This window comes from Staurois parvus, unplaced genomic scaffold (assembly GCF_062004578.1).
Source record: "Staurois parvus isolate SC_StPar_1 unplaced genomic scaffold, SC_StPar_1.0 ptg000530l, whole genome shotgun sequence".
NCBI lineage: Eukaryota > Metazoa > Chordata > Amphibia > Anura > Ranidae > Staurois > Staurois parvus.
In genome coordinates, this window is record NW_028318326.1 from 12,917,885 (window position 1) to 12,936,319 (window position 18,435).

The 18,435-nt window shown below is 42.3% G+C and overlaps 1 protein-coding gene across 4 annotated transcripts in view; it reads right to left on the reverse strand.

The window, feature by feature from the left end:
• The window catches only part of LOC149451646 (E3 ubiquitin-protein ligase UBR3-like), a 207,428-nt gene that overhangs the window by 94,576 nt on the left and 94,417 nt on the right, over positions 1-18,435 (reverse strand). For all 4 annotated transcript variants that reach the window (XM_089690539.1, XM_089690541.1, XM_089690540.1 and 1 more), the window contains 2 exons: positions 13,415-13,564; positions 8,843-8,976 (listed from right to left, as the gene is read on the reverse strand). In XM_089690539.1, coding sequence (XP_089546665.1) covers positions 8,843-8,976; positions 13,415-13,564 — 284 coding nt within the window. The remainder of the gene's footprint in view (positions 1-8,842; positions 8,977-13,414; positions 13,565-18,435) is intronic.

Here is an 18,435-nt window from a genome sequence, read left to right on the forward strand (position 1 = left end):
TATATTGCCAAAAGTATTGGGACACCCCTCCAAATCATGGGATTCAGGCGTTCCAATCAGCTCCATGGCCACAAGTGTATAAAATCAAGCACCTAGGTATGCAGACTGCTTCTACAAACATTTGTGAAAGAATGGGTCGCTCTCAGGAGCTCAGTGAATTCAAGCGTGGTACCGTGATAGGTTGCCACCAGGGCAATAGTCCATTTGTGAAATTTCTTTGCTACTAAATATTCCACGGTCAACTGTTAGTGGTATTGTAACAAAGTGGAAGCAACTGGGAACATTAGCAACTCAGCCACGAAGTGGTAGGCCACGTAAAATGACAGAGCGGGGTCAGCACATGCTGAAGCGCACAGTGCGCAGAAGTCACCAGCTGTCGGTTGTCTGAGTCAATAGCTATAGAGCTCCAAACTTCGTGTGGCCTTCAGAATATCACAACAACAGTGCATAGTGAGCTTCATGGAATGGGTTTCCATGGCTGAGCAGCTGCATTCAAGCCTTACATTACCAAGAGCAATACAAAGCATCAGATGCAGAGGTGTAAAGCAGACCACCATTGGACTCTAGAGCAGTGGAGACGTGTTCTCTGGAGTGACGAATCATGCTTCTGTGGCTTGTAATCCGATGGACATGTCTGGGTTTGGTGGTTGCCAGGAGAACGGTGCTTGCCTGACTGCATTGTACCAAGTGTAAAGTTTGGTGGAGGGGGGATTATGGTGTGGGGTTGGTTTTCAGGGGCTGGGCTTGGCCCCTTAGTTTCAGTGAAGGGAACTCTTAAAGGAGTCAGCATACCAAGACATTTTGGACAATCTCATGCTCCCAACTTTGTGGGAACAGTTTGGGGATTGCCCCTTCCTGTTCAAATATGACTGTGCACCAGTGCACAAAGCAAGGTCCATAAAGACATGGATGACAGAGTTTGGGGTAGAGGAACCTGACTGGCCTGCACAGAGTCCTGACCTCAACCTGATAGAACACCTTTGGGGTGAATTAGAGCAGATACTGTGAGCCAGGCCTTCTCGTCCAACATCAGTGCCTGACCTCACAAATGCGCTTCTGGAAGAATGGTCAAACATTCCCATAGACACACTCCTAAACATTGTGGACTGCCTTTACAGAAGAGCGGAAACTGTTATAGCTGCAAAGGGCGGGCCAACTCAATATTGAACCCTACGGACTAAGACTGGGATGCCATTAAGGTTAATTTGCATGTAAAGGCAGGCGTCCCAATACTTTTGACAATATAATGTAGAAAGGTGTTTTCACCAGCCTATATTGGGAAGGCCAGAGATACCAGGTTTATTTTCTTGTTATGAGGAACTGCATGTCACTGATTTCTACTTTGATGGGGAATCCCAGTTTATATTTTCAACCAATGCCAACACAATCACATCAGTGTGTTTTGCAAATAACCTCAATTTCTTTTTTAAATCCACAGGTCAAAGACTTCCCCCTATTCTTGTGAGGAAGCCAGGAGTGGTGAAGTATGTCAAGAAAGGTTGGTTCTGAGGTGGACGCCTGACCTCTGTCTGGACAGCACGGATTGGCCTTGTGCTGATGCACCTTCCCAAGAAAAAAAAAACTTCTCTAGCAATACACACCAAACTGAGCATGTGCAGAATGACTCCACACATTATGTCATATCAGGAGATAAGAGGGGGACACTGGAAGAAGGGGAGGATCAGAGAAGTCAGGATCAAACAGTTTTTACACAATGCAGAGGATTACAGCGAGTATAACAAGCATGCTTTACTGCATATACAGACTGATTTTACGGTTGTGGGTTTAGTAACACTTTAAGCGCTTCTGATTCATAAAGTCCAAGTCAAAAACTATACTATTATTTCTATAGCACTTTCCTCCCTGAGGACCCAGAGTGCTTCATCTGCTGTTGGGGCAGATGGTAAGGCAGTCTGCTTAGATGTGCTCAGGATAATATCATATTAGGGTCAATTTTAGACAGGAGCCAATGAACCTACCAGCATGTTTTTGGAGTTTGGAAGGAAACCCATTCAGACACAAACTCAATACAGTGTCCTGACTGGGAACCTGACCGAGGATCTCAGTGCTGGAAGGCAGAAGTGCTAACCACTAAGCAAATCCTTTTCACACCCACCAGTGTCCAATAATGAGAAAGATAGTTTAGGATGTGTAATAGCATTAAAAAAGAAATATTGTAAGCACTGGCTCCTTTGTCTGTTAATTAGGAGGAACTGAGAATATCTACTTTTAAAACATTCTGTCTGTAAAACCGCTATTTATAGGGCTGTATGTTCACTGCTCACACAGTAAAGCGGATGTGTAAAAGCACCCAAAGTTTGACCTATGGTCAGCCATCACTGCACATCTATCTGCTCAGTTCAGAAACCTGAACAATCAATACTTGGCCAAACCAATTCACAAGAAATTTTAGGTACGTTAATCACACTCCAGCAATTCCATTTGTCACATACAAAAGAATACATCTGAAGCACAAACAATCAATTTCTTTTGACAGCAGAGGGTAAACTCAACTATTAAAAGCCTCAAGCTACTGCAGGGCTGACTAATACTTAGCTGTTGTCACCTTCCGGGAAAAAAGATAAACTAAAATAGTTTATTTATATACGAGACCAGAACATTCCAAGAACACAGCGTTTTCTGTTTAAATGAAAGCATGCAAATGGTATGGACAACTTTACAAAGTGGATTTTGAAGCGGAACTTTAGTCTAAATTAGAAAAATTGTAATTAAAAAATGAAAAAATTTTTTCTCAGAGGAACCATACTGTCTGCAATAAGGGCCGGTTCACACTGAGATCCCTTGCGGTGCGATTTTGCAGCCCATTCATTTGAATGGGTTGATATCACACCAGAACACAGTGCACTACTAATGTACATCTTATTAAAAAACACACCACACCAGGAGTGATACGAAGTGCACGTTGCCTGGGATCTTTCTAGCAGCCTAACCATGCCTGCAGAAGCTGAAAGAGAAAAAAGGTCAGTTTATGAAACCATCACAGTCTTGCAATGAACATACTAGTACTTTACAAAAAAGGGATATTAGGCTGCTTTTACTGATCCACGGGTGTAGCACAGTGCATATGTGGCTTTACTGTGGATTAGATACACTGAGCCATAGACTTCTATTATATCCTGTGGGTTTGGTGTGCTTTCTGAAAATATATAATATAGAAGTCTATGGCAAAGCACAGCTAACCTGTAGGAAAGCTGCAGTGCATCAGTGTGAAAGCAGATTTATAGGGGGACTCAGGACAGTAAGGGCTTGTTTACATTTGTGGTTTGGGGCAGTAAAACACCTGGCTGAAATGAGTTTTTACTAAAACCACCCCCCCATCCACTGGTGTAGCATCAAAGGTCGATCACGACCCCTGCTCCAGGAGGCACCTGCGGCCTCCCTGTCACATTCTGTTTTATACTTGGAGAGGAGGGTTGGCATATACAGGAACTGATCCTCTCTATTTTATTCCTGCAACTGCTAAAAGCCGGATTCTCTTCCTCTCCCTTTCTCCTGCATTTAGCAACTGCAGGAAAATGTTCATTATGCTATTTAAAATAGAAAATTTTAAATTCTGAATAATTTCCTTTCATTGTGGCCAGAGTGGTTAACAAATCACTTAATTGGCCCTCACTCTTCAAAAGGTTGAGCATCCCTGCCCTATTATTTATTTATTTCAGGTACTTATATAGGGCTGTCAATTTACGTGGCGCTTTACATATATATTGTACAATCACATCAGTCCCTAACCCTCAAGGGGCGTACAATCTAAGGTACCTAAATTTGTGCTACACATTTTAAAGTCTATGGTCAAACTGTAAAATCTTGCACACATTTCCCTGTTAAACTTCAATTATTTCTAGTCTACTTTTATTAATCTGAATGATATTGAAATTTATAAGCTTACTTTGTAAAGATCTCCACACATTTCCTTTAATTCTGTGACACATAATTACTAAGATCTGTGAGCAGGCACTGCTGTGTCACACATTTCACAGAGCCTGCCTTGTGAACTACAGAGGTGTTGAGAGGAAGAGTTGGAGAAGGTGGAGCCAGTACAGGAATCACTGCTTGCAGGCAGCAAGGTACCATGGGATATATAGTCTTTAGAAATAGAAGGTAAACAGCAGAGAAGAAGCTGCAAAGCGAGAATCCAGGAGGTTGTGGAAAGAGATGGCCAGCACAGGCAGCACACTGACCATTATACTATACTGGATTATCAATAACTACTGCTTGCATTGCTATTACAATGCTGATGTTAGAAAATGGAAGGGTATGCTGTGACTGTAGATCTCCTTTAACCACTAGCCTACAGGGCACTTACACCCCCTTCCTGCCCAGGCCAATTTCCAGCTTTCAGCGCTCACACTTTGAATGACAATTGCGCGGTCATGCAACACTGTACCCATATGAAATTTTTATCATTTTTTTGAGACAGATAGAGCTTTCTTTTGGTGGTAATTAATCACCTCTGGGATTTTTATTTTTTCTTAAAACCAAAAACCACTGAAAATTTTGGAAAAAAAAGTTTTTTCTTAGTTTCTGTTATACAATTTTGTAAATAAGTGATTTTTCTCCTTCACGGATGTACGCTAATGAGGCTGCAGTGATGGGCACTGATGGACACTGATAGGTGGCACTGATGGGCACGGATGAGGAGGCACTGGTAGGTTGCACTGATGGGCATTGACAGGCATCACTGATGGGCACTGAAAGGCAGCACTGACACATGACACTGATAGGCGGCACTGACAGGTGGCACTGATTGGTATTGATAGGTAGCACTGACTGGCACTGATGGGTGACATTGAAAGGCAGCTCAGATGGGCACTGATATGTGGCATTGATGTGCACTGATATGTGGCATTGATGTGGCACTGATGGGCACTGGCATGTGGCACTGATGGGCACTGGCACTGACAGGTGGCACTTCTGGGGCCACACTGATCATCAGGGCGGGCAGAAGGTGGTTAAAAAACAAAAACAATCTCCATGAAATGGGCTTCTTTAGGATTGAAGAAATGGACCAATCAATCTATGGATTCATAACAGTTCTGTAATGGCCCCTTATACAAATGTACTAAAATGAGATTCGTAATCAGACACTGTTCTATAAAAGTAATGAGAAGGTATATTCACAGAACAGCAATGAATTCTGAGCGGTGAACAAATCTGAGGTCCTTTTAATTACTGGCATGTATTAAATACTCTTCTTGCTTCACTTACTTACACAAATCTGCAGAGTACTGACAGTTTTCATGCCAGTTGTTGTGGCAAAAATCTGTTTCTAGTGATTCACAGACTAATTGTTCCGAATATCGAGCCCATAAATCTCTGCTCACCTCTAGGTATGTTCAACACATGATGGATGGCAGTACAAAGGCTGAAGTGAGAGACGGCTTGAAATGAAACAGATGGGTGAAAATAGCAAACTGCCTTTCATGCCGCATGTTCACTCCAGACAGGTATAAAAATCACACACAGATTAAAAGGAAACTATGATAGCACAAAGGGAATGTACAGTGTTTGAATATATTTGAATTTATTTTTCCATTTCTATTTAGTCTGGAAATGTAAAACACCTTAAATTAATATTTCCTACTATTATTCCTGATGGTGTGGAGTCCTTGGGCCAACTACATTCACATTGAGCTCTAATGGCTTGGGCTATGCGGGGGCTGATCGCACTGAAGCTCTCCATTGCCCCTCTCTCCCTGGGTTTCCTTCTTTCCCCTTTATGATGTTCTTCGCTTTCCTTCCTTTTTTTTTTTTTTTTGTGGTTATCGGTTTTCTCTGTTCTTCTTTGTAATCAGGGCACTACTCCGCCTATCGATATGGTTGCGTACCCTGCTATTCTATTCGATAAGAAGGTGTTTGTGACCTATTGGTTACTTTTGGAAAGGAGACTTGGAAAGTGCAGGGGTGTGGAAATTAAAAACTAAAAACTAAATGTCCAAGAGACTAAATCGGGGTCCCATTCTACTTGTCATGTTTTAAACAAAAAAATCTATATATATTACCCCAAACCGTATTTAAAGAAGTTATCATTGCACCGTTTACCTCCTCTTCACATCCCTGCATGTCTCCAGCACCGCACACAGAGACTAGCAGGAAGGGGAGAGACCTTGCAGTGTGATTAGCACTGATTTGGTGATAGTCAGGAAAGGAGAGTGTCAGGCTCTCTTAGTAAATGAGGCACCACAGAAGTGCTCAGTACAATCGTACGGCAAAAAGCTCTGGTGTCTGCTCTGTGAGTCTCCATTCATACCTGGGAGTTTTGGGATCGCGACAGAATCTCTGCAAAAACACACTGCATTTGCAACACACAGGTTCATGAGCAATTATTTTCAATGGCACCTAAAACATGGTGCGATTTTGCTGCAAATTTATCATGAACCAAATTACATTGCATGAAGCTTGTCACCCAAAAGAAGCTCCGGCTCCTTTTTGGGTGACAAGGTTCACAGGGTGCAATTTGTCCCAACTGCCAAGCAACAATAGCACTGAGTTTTAGGTGCGGTTGAAATTAATGGCACCTGAACCTGCGCTTTGGAATTGTAATATGTTTTTTAATCACACGCATAATCACAGCGATTCTGTGGCAATCCCAAATTGCCTAGGTGTGAATGCAGCCTTAGTCCTGGTTCACACTGATGTGAATCAAATCGCAACCCGAAAAGCATAGATTCGCATGGCATCTGAAAAAACGTTGTTTTCTATGAAGAATGTTCAGTGGCGCAAATTTGATCAGATAATGAAAAAGAAAAAAAAAAGGGGGGGTCCTGTGCAAGTTTGCAATGCGCTCCAAACTCGCACAGCATAAACTATAGTGCCATTCTGAGATAACTTACACAGCGAGTCCTATACTATGTGTGTTACTCATTCCTGAACCTTGCATCGTATGCAAAACACACTTCTAAACCTTGACCCCACCCAGTATTTGACATTGCTCTACTTCTGTTCCACAAGGAACAGCTGGATTGGGAGTTTGATGGGGGCAGGGAGTTGACTGGGGAGGAGTTCCTGAACCTATTCTCTGATAAGACTGCCCCTCATATCTCTATCTATATATCTCTCTATATGCCCTTTTATGAGCTTCAGTGTTCAGCATAATTGAGTACACCCCATCAGATTTGTCAGAAAACCTTTACTTTCCAAATCAACATTTTCTATGGGACACTATACTACAAAATACTCCCAGAAAAGCAAGCCATTGATTGCAAACAAGATTTGTTAACTTTCATTCAAGACCATGTTGCAAAAAGGATTACACCCCAATGAAAGTCTTAGGAGCAAATCTAAAATCCTAATGAGAATTCAACTACAGGTGAGAATAATTATTCATTAAACAGGTGTCCAGCAGACAGATGATTATAAAAAGGTTGTTACTTAAAGAAAACCCTTTCCCATTTCATGCTGTCAGCAATTGCACCACATGGAAGAGTAATGTCACAAGGCCTGAGAATAAAATATATTTTCTTTACACAAGAAAGGTGCAGGCTACAAGAAGATCAGCAAAGCTTCACTTATCAGTCAGAATACTGTAGCAAAAGTGATGCAAGATGAAGTTCAAAAAGATGGTACTGCAACCATCTCACAGAGACGTCCAGGCTGTCCATGGAACTTAACACCTCGACAGGAGCACCTTCTGATAAGGGTTGAAGAAAATCGCCATGCAAGTTCACTGCCATTCGCTAAAGAAGTAAATAGCCAAACTGGGGTGATTGTTTACCATGACACAATACAGCATATCTTGCAGAAGAATGGCATGCAAGGGTGTCATCCATGAAAGAAGCCTCTCCTAAAGCCCATGTACAAAAAAGCCTGCCCATGCTGAAAAAGAAGAGGACTACTGGGACTCTGTACTCTGGAGTGATGAGACCAAGTGAACTTGGTTTTTGAGTAACTCTGCCTGCAAGGCTGGGGCAAATGCAAAACTGGTGACCCAGATTTAAAGCCCAAGCAACTGCATATTATTCTGCTGCTGTTGGCGTTTTGAAGCCCTCTGGAAAGACCAGTGCTGTCTCTGTTAAAAGGACATTTTCTTCAATGTACCACCATTGACACACTACCAATCCCACTGCCTAATACAAGCAAGGATTCTGCCATTTGGACTTGCGGGGAAAAAGTCAAAACAGCTCAAAGTAAAAGTTAATGAACCTGTTTTTACAGTTCGCAAGGCCATCTTTATTAAGGCTATAAGGAGGATCAGTTCGGCATTTTCGAGCCCTAGTTTGCACCCTCCTGAGCCATCACTGTACGGAGCCATACATGAGCGACCAAGGCATTCCCCGACACACAGCTGCACATATACATGCCCCTTCTATACAAGTGACTGTGGGGCTGGGAATGCCTAGGCTGATTATGATTAGCTCTGTACAATGACAGCTTCCTGGCAGGATAGTTCAGATGGGTACAATGACACAAACACATCTGAGCTCAATCCTAGCTACAACCATCAAAACTGTTCTAAACATTTTGGAATAATTGCAAAGTACAATAATGGTAAAACAGTTACAGCTTCACCAACAATTCAAGAAATATATATACAATAAATTTGTATGAGGACTGCAGCAAAGCTCAAAAGCTGTATAATCACTTACAGCTCGCAAAGCTTTAGTGCTCATTTTTAAATTCATATTAAACGTTTCACTTGGGAGACACGTTTCTAGATACATAGAAAGCAATTCAATTGAAAAATCTAAATAAAAACAAACCTTATTTGTTCATGCTGGTTTAAGGTAGGTTACAAAATTATAAGCTTGGTGATTGGCTCTGCTGTTTATGGTAAAGACATAACTCACAACTCCTCACAACTGTAACAAGACTATTTACTGCTTACATCTTTAAAATGCCGCTGTAACACTGTAAGGCGGACATCATGTACGGCAGAGCATGTTCCCTCCTGATATATCTGCTCCTCTTCACTTGTTGGAAGCTTCTTTGGCTCAGACACTTTACGACGATGTCCCAAAACTTTAAACATATGACAAAAATATAAAATAATTAAAGAGATGCTCCAGGCAACAAGTGAAAACATTCACTGAACTGTCTATGGTACCTGAGAAACAGTGCAATTAAAGTCGACCAGAGATGGAGTGATTCTCCTTCCTGCAACTATGGTAATCCCTCCTATGGAGCCATTGTGTTCTCCCAGCAGGTGAGCCATCCTTGTCAGCTGAACACTGTGATTACTGCTAGCTGCAATAATAGCCACTAGCAATAATTGCATGTAAAATCCAACAGGCTGGTTGTACCAAAGTTGCTCAATCGACCAACTTGGGTACATTTAGCCTGCCCATACATGGTTCGAATTTTGGCCGGTCCGAACCAGCAGTGATTCAAACCGTCTATGGCCAGTTTAAGTCAAAGTCCAACTCATGAATCCACATATCAATTTATATTTTAGACAATTTCCTAAGATCCCTCATAGTCCGATTAAGCACACTTTACCAAACCTTGGATGTGGGCTTGCAGCCTTGTCAGTCACTTTGTGAAAATTTTCTTCCTCAGAAATAAACCGTTTCGATTTTCTAAAGGAAACTACTGTAAACGCCTGGGTACTCAATCTACTGCAAGCCCTTATACAGAAACAGTCAGACTGCAAGAGGAAGGATGCTCTAGTGCATGTGTGATGACAGTGAATATGCAGAGAGGAAGTGAACAAAGTTTGCAAAGGAATAACCTTATCAGTGTGCAGCTTCTTCACAGTCAACTGACAAGCTAGGGTGTGTCCAAGCTGTCCTGCAACTTCAGGAGTGGTACCAGACTTGGCTATATTGTGTCAGTGTTGCCTTGGTTACAAAAATGCTTGCATGAAACTACAGGTCCTTTGCTAGGTACAACAGTTCTTATATTTAAAGAAGAACCTGAGCAGATTGCTAATATGGTTGAAGTTCAAAGCTGGAATTCGGGCAGAAATACTATCATTAAAGTATAAACTTCAATAGCCACAAGATATACAGTCATGGCCGAAATTGTTGGCACCCTTGATATTTTTCCTGAAAATCAAGTATTTCACACAAAAAAGGTATTGCATTAACACATGTTTTGCTATACACATGTTTATTCCCTTTGTATGTATTGGAACAAATATAAAACAGAGGCAGAAAAGCAAATATGACATAATGTCACACAAAACCCCAAAAATGGGCTGGACAAAAGTATTGGCACCCTTAACTTAATATTTGGTTGCACACCCTTTGGAAAACATAACTGAAATCAGTCGCTTCCTATAACCATCAATAAGCTTCTGACACCTCTCACCCGGAATTTTGGACCACTCTTCCTTTGCAAACAGCTCCAGGTCTCTCTTATTGGAAGGACACCTTTTCCCAACAGCAATTTTAAGATCTCTCCACAGGTGTTCAATGGGATTTAGATCTGGGCTCATTGCTGGCCACTTCAGAACTCTCCAGCGCTTCTTTGCCATCCATTTCTGAGTGCTTTTTGACGTATGTTTGGGGTCATTGTCCTGCTGGAAGACCCAGGATCTTGGACGCAAACCCAGCTTTCTGACACTGGGCCCTACAGTGCGACCCAAAATCCTTTGGTAATCCTCAGATTTCATGATGCCTTGCACACAGTCAAGGCACCCAGTGCCAGAGGCAGCAAAACAACCCCAAAACATCATTGAACCTCCACCATATTTTACCGTAGGTACTGTGTTTTGTTCTTTGTAGGCCTCATTCCGTTTTCGGTAAACAGTAGAATGATGTGCTTTACCGAAAAGCTCTATCTTGGTCTCATCTGTCCACAAGACGTTTTCCCAGAAGGCTTTTGGCTTACTCAAGTACATTTTGGCAAACTGTAGTCTTGCTTTTTTATGTCTCTGTGTCAGCAGTGGGGTCCTCCTGGGTCTCCTGCCATAGCGTTTCATTTCATTTAAATGTCGACGGATAGTTCGCGCTGACACTGATGCTCCCTGAGCCTGCAGGACAGCTTGAATGTCTTTGGAACATGTTTGGGGCTGCTTATCCACCATCCGGACTATTCTGCGTTGCAATCTTTCATCAATTTTCCTCATCCGTCCACGACCAGGGAGATTAGCTACAGTGCCATGGGTTGCAAACTTCTTGATAATGTTGCGCACTGTGGACAAAGGCAAATCTAGTTCTCTGGAGATGGACTTGTAACCTTGAGATTGTTGATATTTTGCCACAATTTTGGTTCTCAGGTCCTCAGACAGTTCTCGTCTCCTCTTTCTGTTGTCCATGCTTAGTGTGGCACAGACAGACACACAATGCAAAGGTTAAGTGAACGTCTCTCCTTTTTATCTGCTTTCAGGTGTGATTTCTATATTGCCCACACCTGTTACTTGCCCCAGGTGAGTTTACAGGAGCATCACATGCTTGTAACATTCTTATTTATCCGCAGTTGTGAAAGGGTGCCAATACTTTTGTCCAGCCCATTTTTGGAGGTTTGTGTGACATTATGTCGAATTTGCTTTCTTTCCTCCCTTTTTTTGTTTTGTCCCAATACACACAAAGGGAATAAACATGTGTATAGCAAAACATGTGTTAATGCAATACGTTTCGTGAGAAATACATGATTTCCTGGAGAAATATCAAGGGTGCCAACAATTTCGGCCATGACTGTATAGCCACTTTATATGCAGCAGATGCCTCTAAAAACCCAGGTATTACCTTAATAAAGTAGCGATGACATCACTGTGCTGCACATAGGCTGTGCAGAGAGTAGAGCTGTGGGAGTGAACCAGAAAGCTCCACCCACTACAGACTGCCTGCAGAAAACTACAGGAGGAAGTGGAGGAAAGACCAGTCAACCATGCACAAGGAGAGAGTGACCAGGCTTTATTACAGGAAACACCAGCACAAAAGAATTTTCACCCTGGATTACTGCACAGATCTAAAAGAAATACACAAAGCTCTCCATGACTCAAGCAGGAATACACATGCCTCTTGTATTTATTTTCTTATCTTGGCATTCAGCTTTAAGTTTAACTAAACAGCTTCTTAAATCCCCTTCCTAAAATAATGGTGGAACTTTTTCCTCTTGACTTGTTCCTTGACAAAAGAACACCAGTGAAGTTCAGAATTCTGGTAGCACGCGCGCACGCACACGCACGCACGCACGCACGCACGCACGCACGCACGCACGCACGCACACACACACACACACACACACACACACACACACACACACACACACACACGCCTAACTGAGAATTTAACAAGGCACTCTGAAAAGAAATGGCTCAAATGAAATTGAAATAGATTTCAGTCACTGTATGGGTTCATAAATCACAAATCTTCTTTTAAAATAAAACCTAGCAGTGGTCAAGAAACCATGACACTGTCAGGTGATGGCCCTAGACCTGCTACCCATTCACATAATCAACCACAGTAAAGACTGGGAGCTTGGGTAATTCTGATTGGCCACCAGGGTTACCCTTTTAACTTTAGCTTTAAGACAAGGAGCACAAGGAGCAGGGCCCTCCTAACCCTCTTGTATTGAACTGTATTGTTGCTGTATTGTCTCCCAATATATTGTAAAGCGCTGAGCAAACTGTTGGTGCTATATAAATCCTGTATAATAACAAAAATTATTTTATTCAGTATCATGGCAGCCCAAAACAAAAGATTGCTGCTCCTCTAACAAGTGATTAGAAGCTAAAACATTTTAAAATCCTGTCTCACCCCCACACCCTCATTGCTTTTCTTCCCTTCTTAGGAGGCATGAGCAGCTCTAACTGTGACCATACCTTCATTAAGACTATGGTCTGGATGAGTAAACCTAGCAAGATCAGTCCTTCAAACATTCTCCTGTTGGTGGCCTCACCCTCTTAAGTTTTTCAGGTAGTCAGAAGACTTGAGATTCATTTTTGATTTTAAAAACCTCAGTCATCCAGTATCATATCAGGAACTGGATAATGTATAAAAAGAAAAAAAAACTCAACTCTGGGATAAATTTAATACAAGAGACATGTGTATCCTTACTTGAATCTTGGTGTGCTTTGTGTATTTCTTTGTATGTTTCTTCCACATGCACAATAATCCTGTGTAAAACCTCTGCCTCTGTGCATGAGCTTCCTGTAATAAAGACCAGTCACTTCTGCTCTGTATCCTTGTGATAGATGAATGGTCTTGTCTCTGCCCTTCCTGTAGATTTCTGCAGCCAGCCTGTACTGGGCGGAACCTGCTGGGCTTCTCTCACATCCTTAGCCCCTGCATAGGCTATGCACAGCACAATGATGATGTCACTGCTACATTTACAAGGTAATGTCTAGGGTTGCAAAGACATTTTGGTGCACACAAACTGGGTTTATAATTGTATTGCTATTGAACAATATATTTACATGAAAGATTTTGTGCCCACAAAAAAAAAAAAAGAAAAAAGAAAATATAGCACTGAATAATCTGCTAAATGTATTGCAATGTAACAGAAAACTTACCAGATGTTGCTTGCAACAACACCACTAGGCCAATGGGACGGTCCTCTGTAGATGGGCCACTCTGTCCACATATAACACAATCATACGATGGTTCAGAAACCTGCTGTTCTGATGCAGCTATTTCCATGGCAACATCACCTTCAGGTGATTCTGTATAGAAAAAAAGAAGACTATACATTATCTTACTACATGTTAATGTTTTAAAAACATTGTTTCTATGTCTAGTTTATAATTACAGATGATCATGTGCAGATGCATTCCAAGTCACTGCAACCGCCTAGTCTGACAAAATGCACACAGGAATCAGTACTGCTACTCTGTTTCCCAGTTGTGTGATCACATTATATGCAGACTAAAGTTGGTCAAACAACCTGTGGGCTGAATAACAAAAATCTGATAAATTTCATCAACATGCTATTTAAATTTTCTTAAAACATTTGCATATTTATTACATACCTTATTACAGACCCATTGATGTCATCACTGGGTCTCTGTGCTTCCATATGAATTGCAGACTGATCAAGGCTGGTAGAGGAGACCGGCAGGGTGCTGTACATAGCATATCAGTACATCCATAGAGTCCTCACAGCCTTGATGTAAGTAGTGGCCTGGCTCTTGAGACGAGCAATGTAAATATCAAAATACTTTGATGGGGATGTCAGTTTGGAGGAGTAGGAGTTCCTAGGCAGACTGCCCTAAAGTAATGCCCTCATGTAATGCCATGCCTCCAGTTCAAGACTGAAACCCAATGAATGAAAGGTGAGAGCCAAGAATAGTAAGACAGGGGAGTAAAGCGCAGGATGATGCTGGCTGTCTTCCAGCTAGGAAATGAGGCAATACTGTGACTTGTTGCAGCATTTAATGCACAATCTGAGAAGCTCACATTATGCCGTGGAATCAGAAAAAGCTATTTCAACTCTGGAAAGGAATCTAATCGCTGAATTCAGCTTCAAAGTGTTACTAAACCCAGGACCCTGCATTCAGTATATCTGGTCTCCCACAGCACATAGAACAGGGAAGTGCAATTATTTTAGTAAATAGAAACTGCTAAATACCTTTTCTCATCAGCAGTTAGAGCAGTCTTGTGACTTCTATCAGTGTCCAGATGAGCACACGTTAAAGCTTGTAGGAGGAGTTTTCTGCACTGGGAGGATGCAGGACCCCTGACCTCTGTTTGGACAGTGCCAATTGGCATTGTGCTGATCACATGAACTCTCCCAAGAAGAAAAAACAAAAACCTCTCTAGCAATACACCAAACTGAGCATGAGCAGAGTGACTGCACATCATATGCCTTATCCACAGGGAGTATAAAAAGCATGCTTTACTGCATATACAGACTGATTTAAGTGTTGTGGGTTTAGCTGTAATGGGCTGAAGATGACAAAAAAAAAAAAAAAATTGAACAAACTGGATGAATGCTAATGACTATTATTGACCTCAGCAGCAGTAACAAAACTAGGTGTATGGTTAGCCTGTCAAAAGGAAAGAAAAAAAAAGAAAAAGGTAAAGTAAAATGTGTGCTAAAGAAGTAGTGTTGTCACACTAGGGTGACTGCTCTGTGATGCAGGTTTCTTAGCTCTATATTATGTCCTGATTACAGTTCTAACCTCTGATAAAAGATATCCATGTTTAGATGAATTCTAGGTTATTTCAAGCCTCACTCAGCAATATCTCATGTAGCTAGCAATTTTTCACCCACTTCTTAAAATATAAATATAACTTTCCATGTTGGTGGAGGCTGTGTGGAAAAAACAATGAATACAGAACAGTGAGAAAGGAAATCAAATTGTTACTGACTGGGTATAATGTGACCGCTAGGAAAAAATCAATATGATGAGTAACTAGAGAGATGATTTCCATATGCAAGAATAACGTGTTAAGACTAAGGCAAGGAGGTTTATTTTAAAAATACACTGCATTATGAATTTTTTTTTTTGTAGATACTATTTTATACACACAAACACACATACAGTGCCCAGCAGGACTGTACAATAGCCATTTTAGATATTCAGTTGTCACTGGCTTCTGGATAACTACCATGTGTGAACAACAGTCAGGGAATGCAAGAGGGAGAGGATTCTCCTACCTGATCCCAACAAAATTCTCTTTAGGGTAAAGCTTATGGTAAAGAGAAAACAAGTAATGCAGCTCTGTATTAATGATCAAATGCATTTTAAAGCAGATGATTTTGATGTGGTATCAGTCTCTTGCAATTTCTTATACAACCAACATTGGGATACAGAGGGGAAGGGCTAGGAGGAAATCAGGTAGATGTGCTTTATGCAGATGTATTGCTAATGTGCATGGAGGAGACAGCAAAGTGGAAAGATGACCTCATCAGTTTGCTGCTGCTCTTTCGCTGTCTAGTAAGCAGGCGAGGGGTGGACAGAAGATTCAAGTGCAGTTCTTAAATGTTCACATAAAAAAATAAATAAATTAATGAATGCTTATCTGTTTGCACATAAAAAAAATTTGCATTTTTTTTTTTTTTAAATCATCAGGAGCCTGTAAAAGCATTACACCCACAATCAGCAGATCGAGGGTGCAGTGTCAGGCTCTTGCAGACTGTCAGTGTGGCTGACAGACTGTACCTCAGACAGGCAGGAAGTTAATGAATGGCAAGAAGAATCAATAAACTACTAGAGAGCTCACCAGTGTCCTCGTAGTTCACTGAGAACTACAAGCATAGCCGCCATGGTTTACAGTAGTTGTAGCTCATTCATTCACAAAATTGTGAATGACTAATGCGGCACATGTACTTAGCATTCAGGCCTACAGTACAGCACATGGCTGTGCGCTTTAATTGCGGAAGCAAGTGCAGGGAGAAGATCCCCACCCGCTGTCACAACGACGGCTTCGGGGTTGCCGATTTAGTAATGCAGGTGTAACATGTAACATTTTATGAAAAGTGAATTTGCCCGCCCAGCTCGAGGCAACTAAAAAAGTATCCCTTGTAGTGGGGCTGTGCTAGCACTGCATGGGTTAATTGCTCTTTTGGTCTAGGGCAGTGGTGGGCAACCTTTTTTTTCAACTGAGCCAAATCTCGCCAAAACCACGATTGAAATTTATTTTGAGAGCCACATTTTTAAAACTGAAAGTACATCCCCCATATAGTAATTCATCCCCCATAGTAATTCATCCCCCATATAGTAATTCATCCCCCATATAGTAATTCATCCCCCATAGTAATTCATCCCCCATAGTAATTCATCCCCCATATAGTAATTCATCCCCCATATAGTAATACATCCCCCATTTAGTAATTCATCCCCCATATAGTAATTCATCCCCCCTATAGTAATTCATCCCCCATATAGTAATTCATCCCCCATATAGTAATTCATCCCCCATATAGTAATTCACCCCCCCTATAGTAATTCATCCCCCATAGTAATACATCCCCCATATAGTAATTCATCCCCCATATAGTAATTCATCCCCCATAGTAATTCATCCCCCCTATAGTAATTCATCCCCCCTATAGTAATTCATTCCCCATATTGTGTCAATTCACTTACCTTTGCTCCGAGCGTTCCTCTCGCCGTGTTCCCACGCCGTTCCGGTCTTCAGGGCGGACTGTGAGAGGAGAGGAGTTCGTCACGCTGCCCCGCCTACACCCTGACAGCCAATGTTTGCCACGCTCCGCGGGCCGAATTAAAAGGTCCGCCGGGCCATAGTTTGCCCATTGCTGGGCTAGCTGCAGAGTCCTGACTTTTGGGGCGGCCGCCCGGCACACAGAAGAGCCGCATTAAAGTTTGTAAAGAGCCGCATGTGGCTTGCGAGCCACGGCTTGCCGACCACTGGTCTAGGGCAGGGGTGTCAAACTGGCGGCCCTCCAGCTGTTGCGGAACTACAAGTCCCATCATGCCTCATCCTTTAGGAGTCATGCTTGTAACTGTCAATCTTGCCTCACGAAACTTGTAGTTTGGAAACAGCTGGATGCCCGCCAGTTTGACACCCATGGTCTAGGGCAGGGGTCTGCAACCTTTAAGACATAAAGAGCCACTTGGACCCGTTTCCGAGAGGGAAAAAAAGACTGGGAGCCGCAAAACCATTGCAACATTTAAAACAAATCCGACACTGCATATATTGCAAAAAGCGCTCTGGTCATGAAGGGGGTTTAAGGGCCCAGTAAGCAAAGGGTTAATCAGGGCCACAGTGTATCATCATAATCACAATCATAGCCTTAGGTCAGTGGTGGGCAACCTTTTTTTTCAACTGAGCCAAATCTCGCCAAAACCACGATTAAAATTTATTTTGAGAGCCACATTTTTAAAACTGAAAATACATCCCCCATATAGTAATTCATCCCCCATAGTAATTCATCCCCCCTATAGTAATTCATCCCCCCTATAGTAATTCATCCCCCATATAGTAATTCATCCCCCCTATAGTAATTCATCCCCCCTATAGTAATTCATTCCCATATTGTGTCAATTCACTTACCTGTACTCCGCGCGTTCCTCTCGCCGTGTTCCCGCGCAGTTCTGGTCTTCAGGGCGGACTGTGAGAGGAGAGGAGTTCGTCACGCTGCCCCGCCTACATCCTGACAGCCAATGTTTGCCACGCTCCGCGGGCCGGATTATAAGGTCCGCCGGGCCGTAGTTTGCCCATTGCTAGGCTAGCTGCAGAGTCCTGACTTTTGGGGCGGCCGCCCGAGAGGAGGGAGGGGAGCGGGCGCCCGGCACACAGAAGAGCTGCATTAACCTCCCTGGCGGTACGATTCCTTCCGATTTTTTGTGCTGAAAGTGGTACCATTTTTTCGCATGGAAATAGTTTTTTATTGTAGGCTGTAATTTTTAGGAAAATTTCCCCACAAATCATTATCACTCAATTCTGCAAGTGGTTCTGATTTACTATCGCTGTTCTCTAGCCGGTCTAACACCGCTTTTGACCTAAAGGGACGCTTTTTGGACGCCATGGACTTTTCTAAGTTTCCAGGCAGAAAGAACAGACAAAATGCAGGCAGGGCACAGGACAAAGCACTAGGGACAATATGTATGTGAAATGGGATGAAACA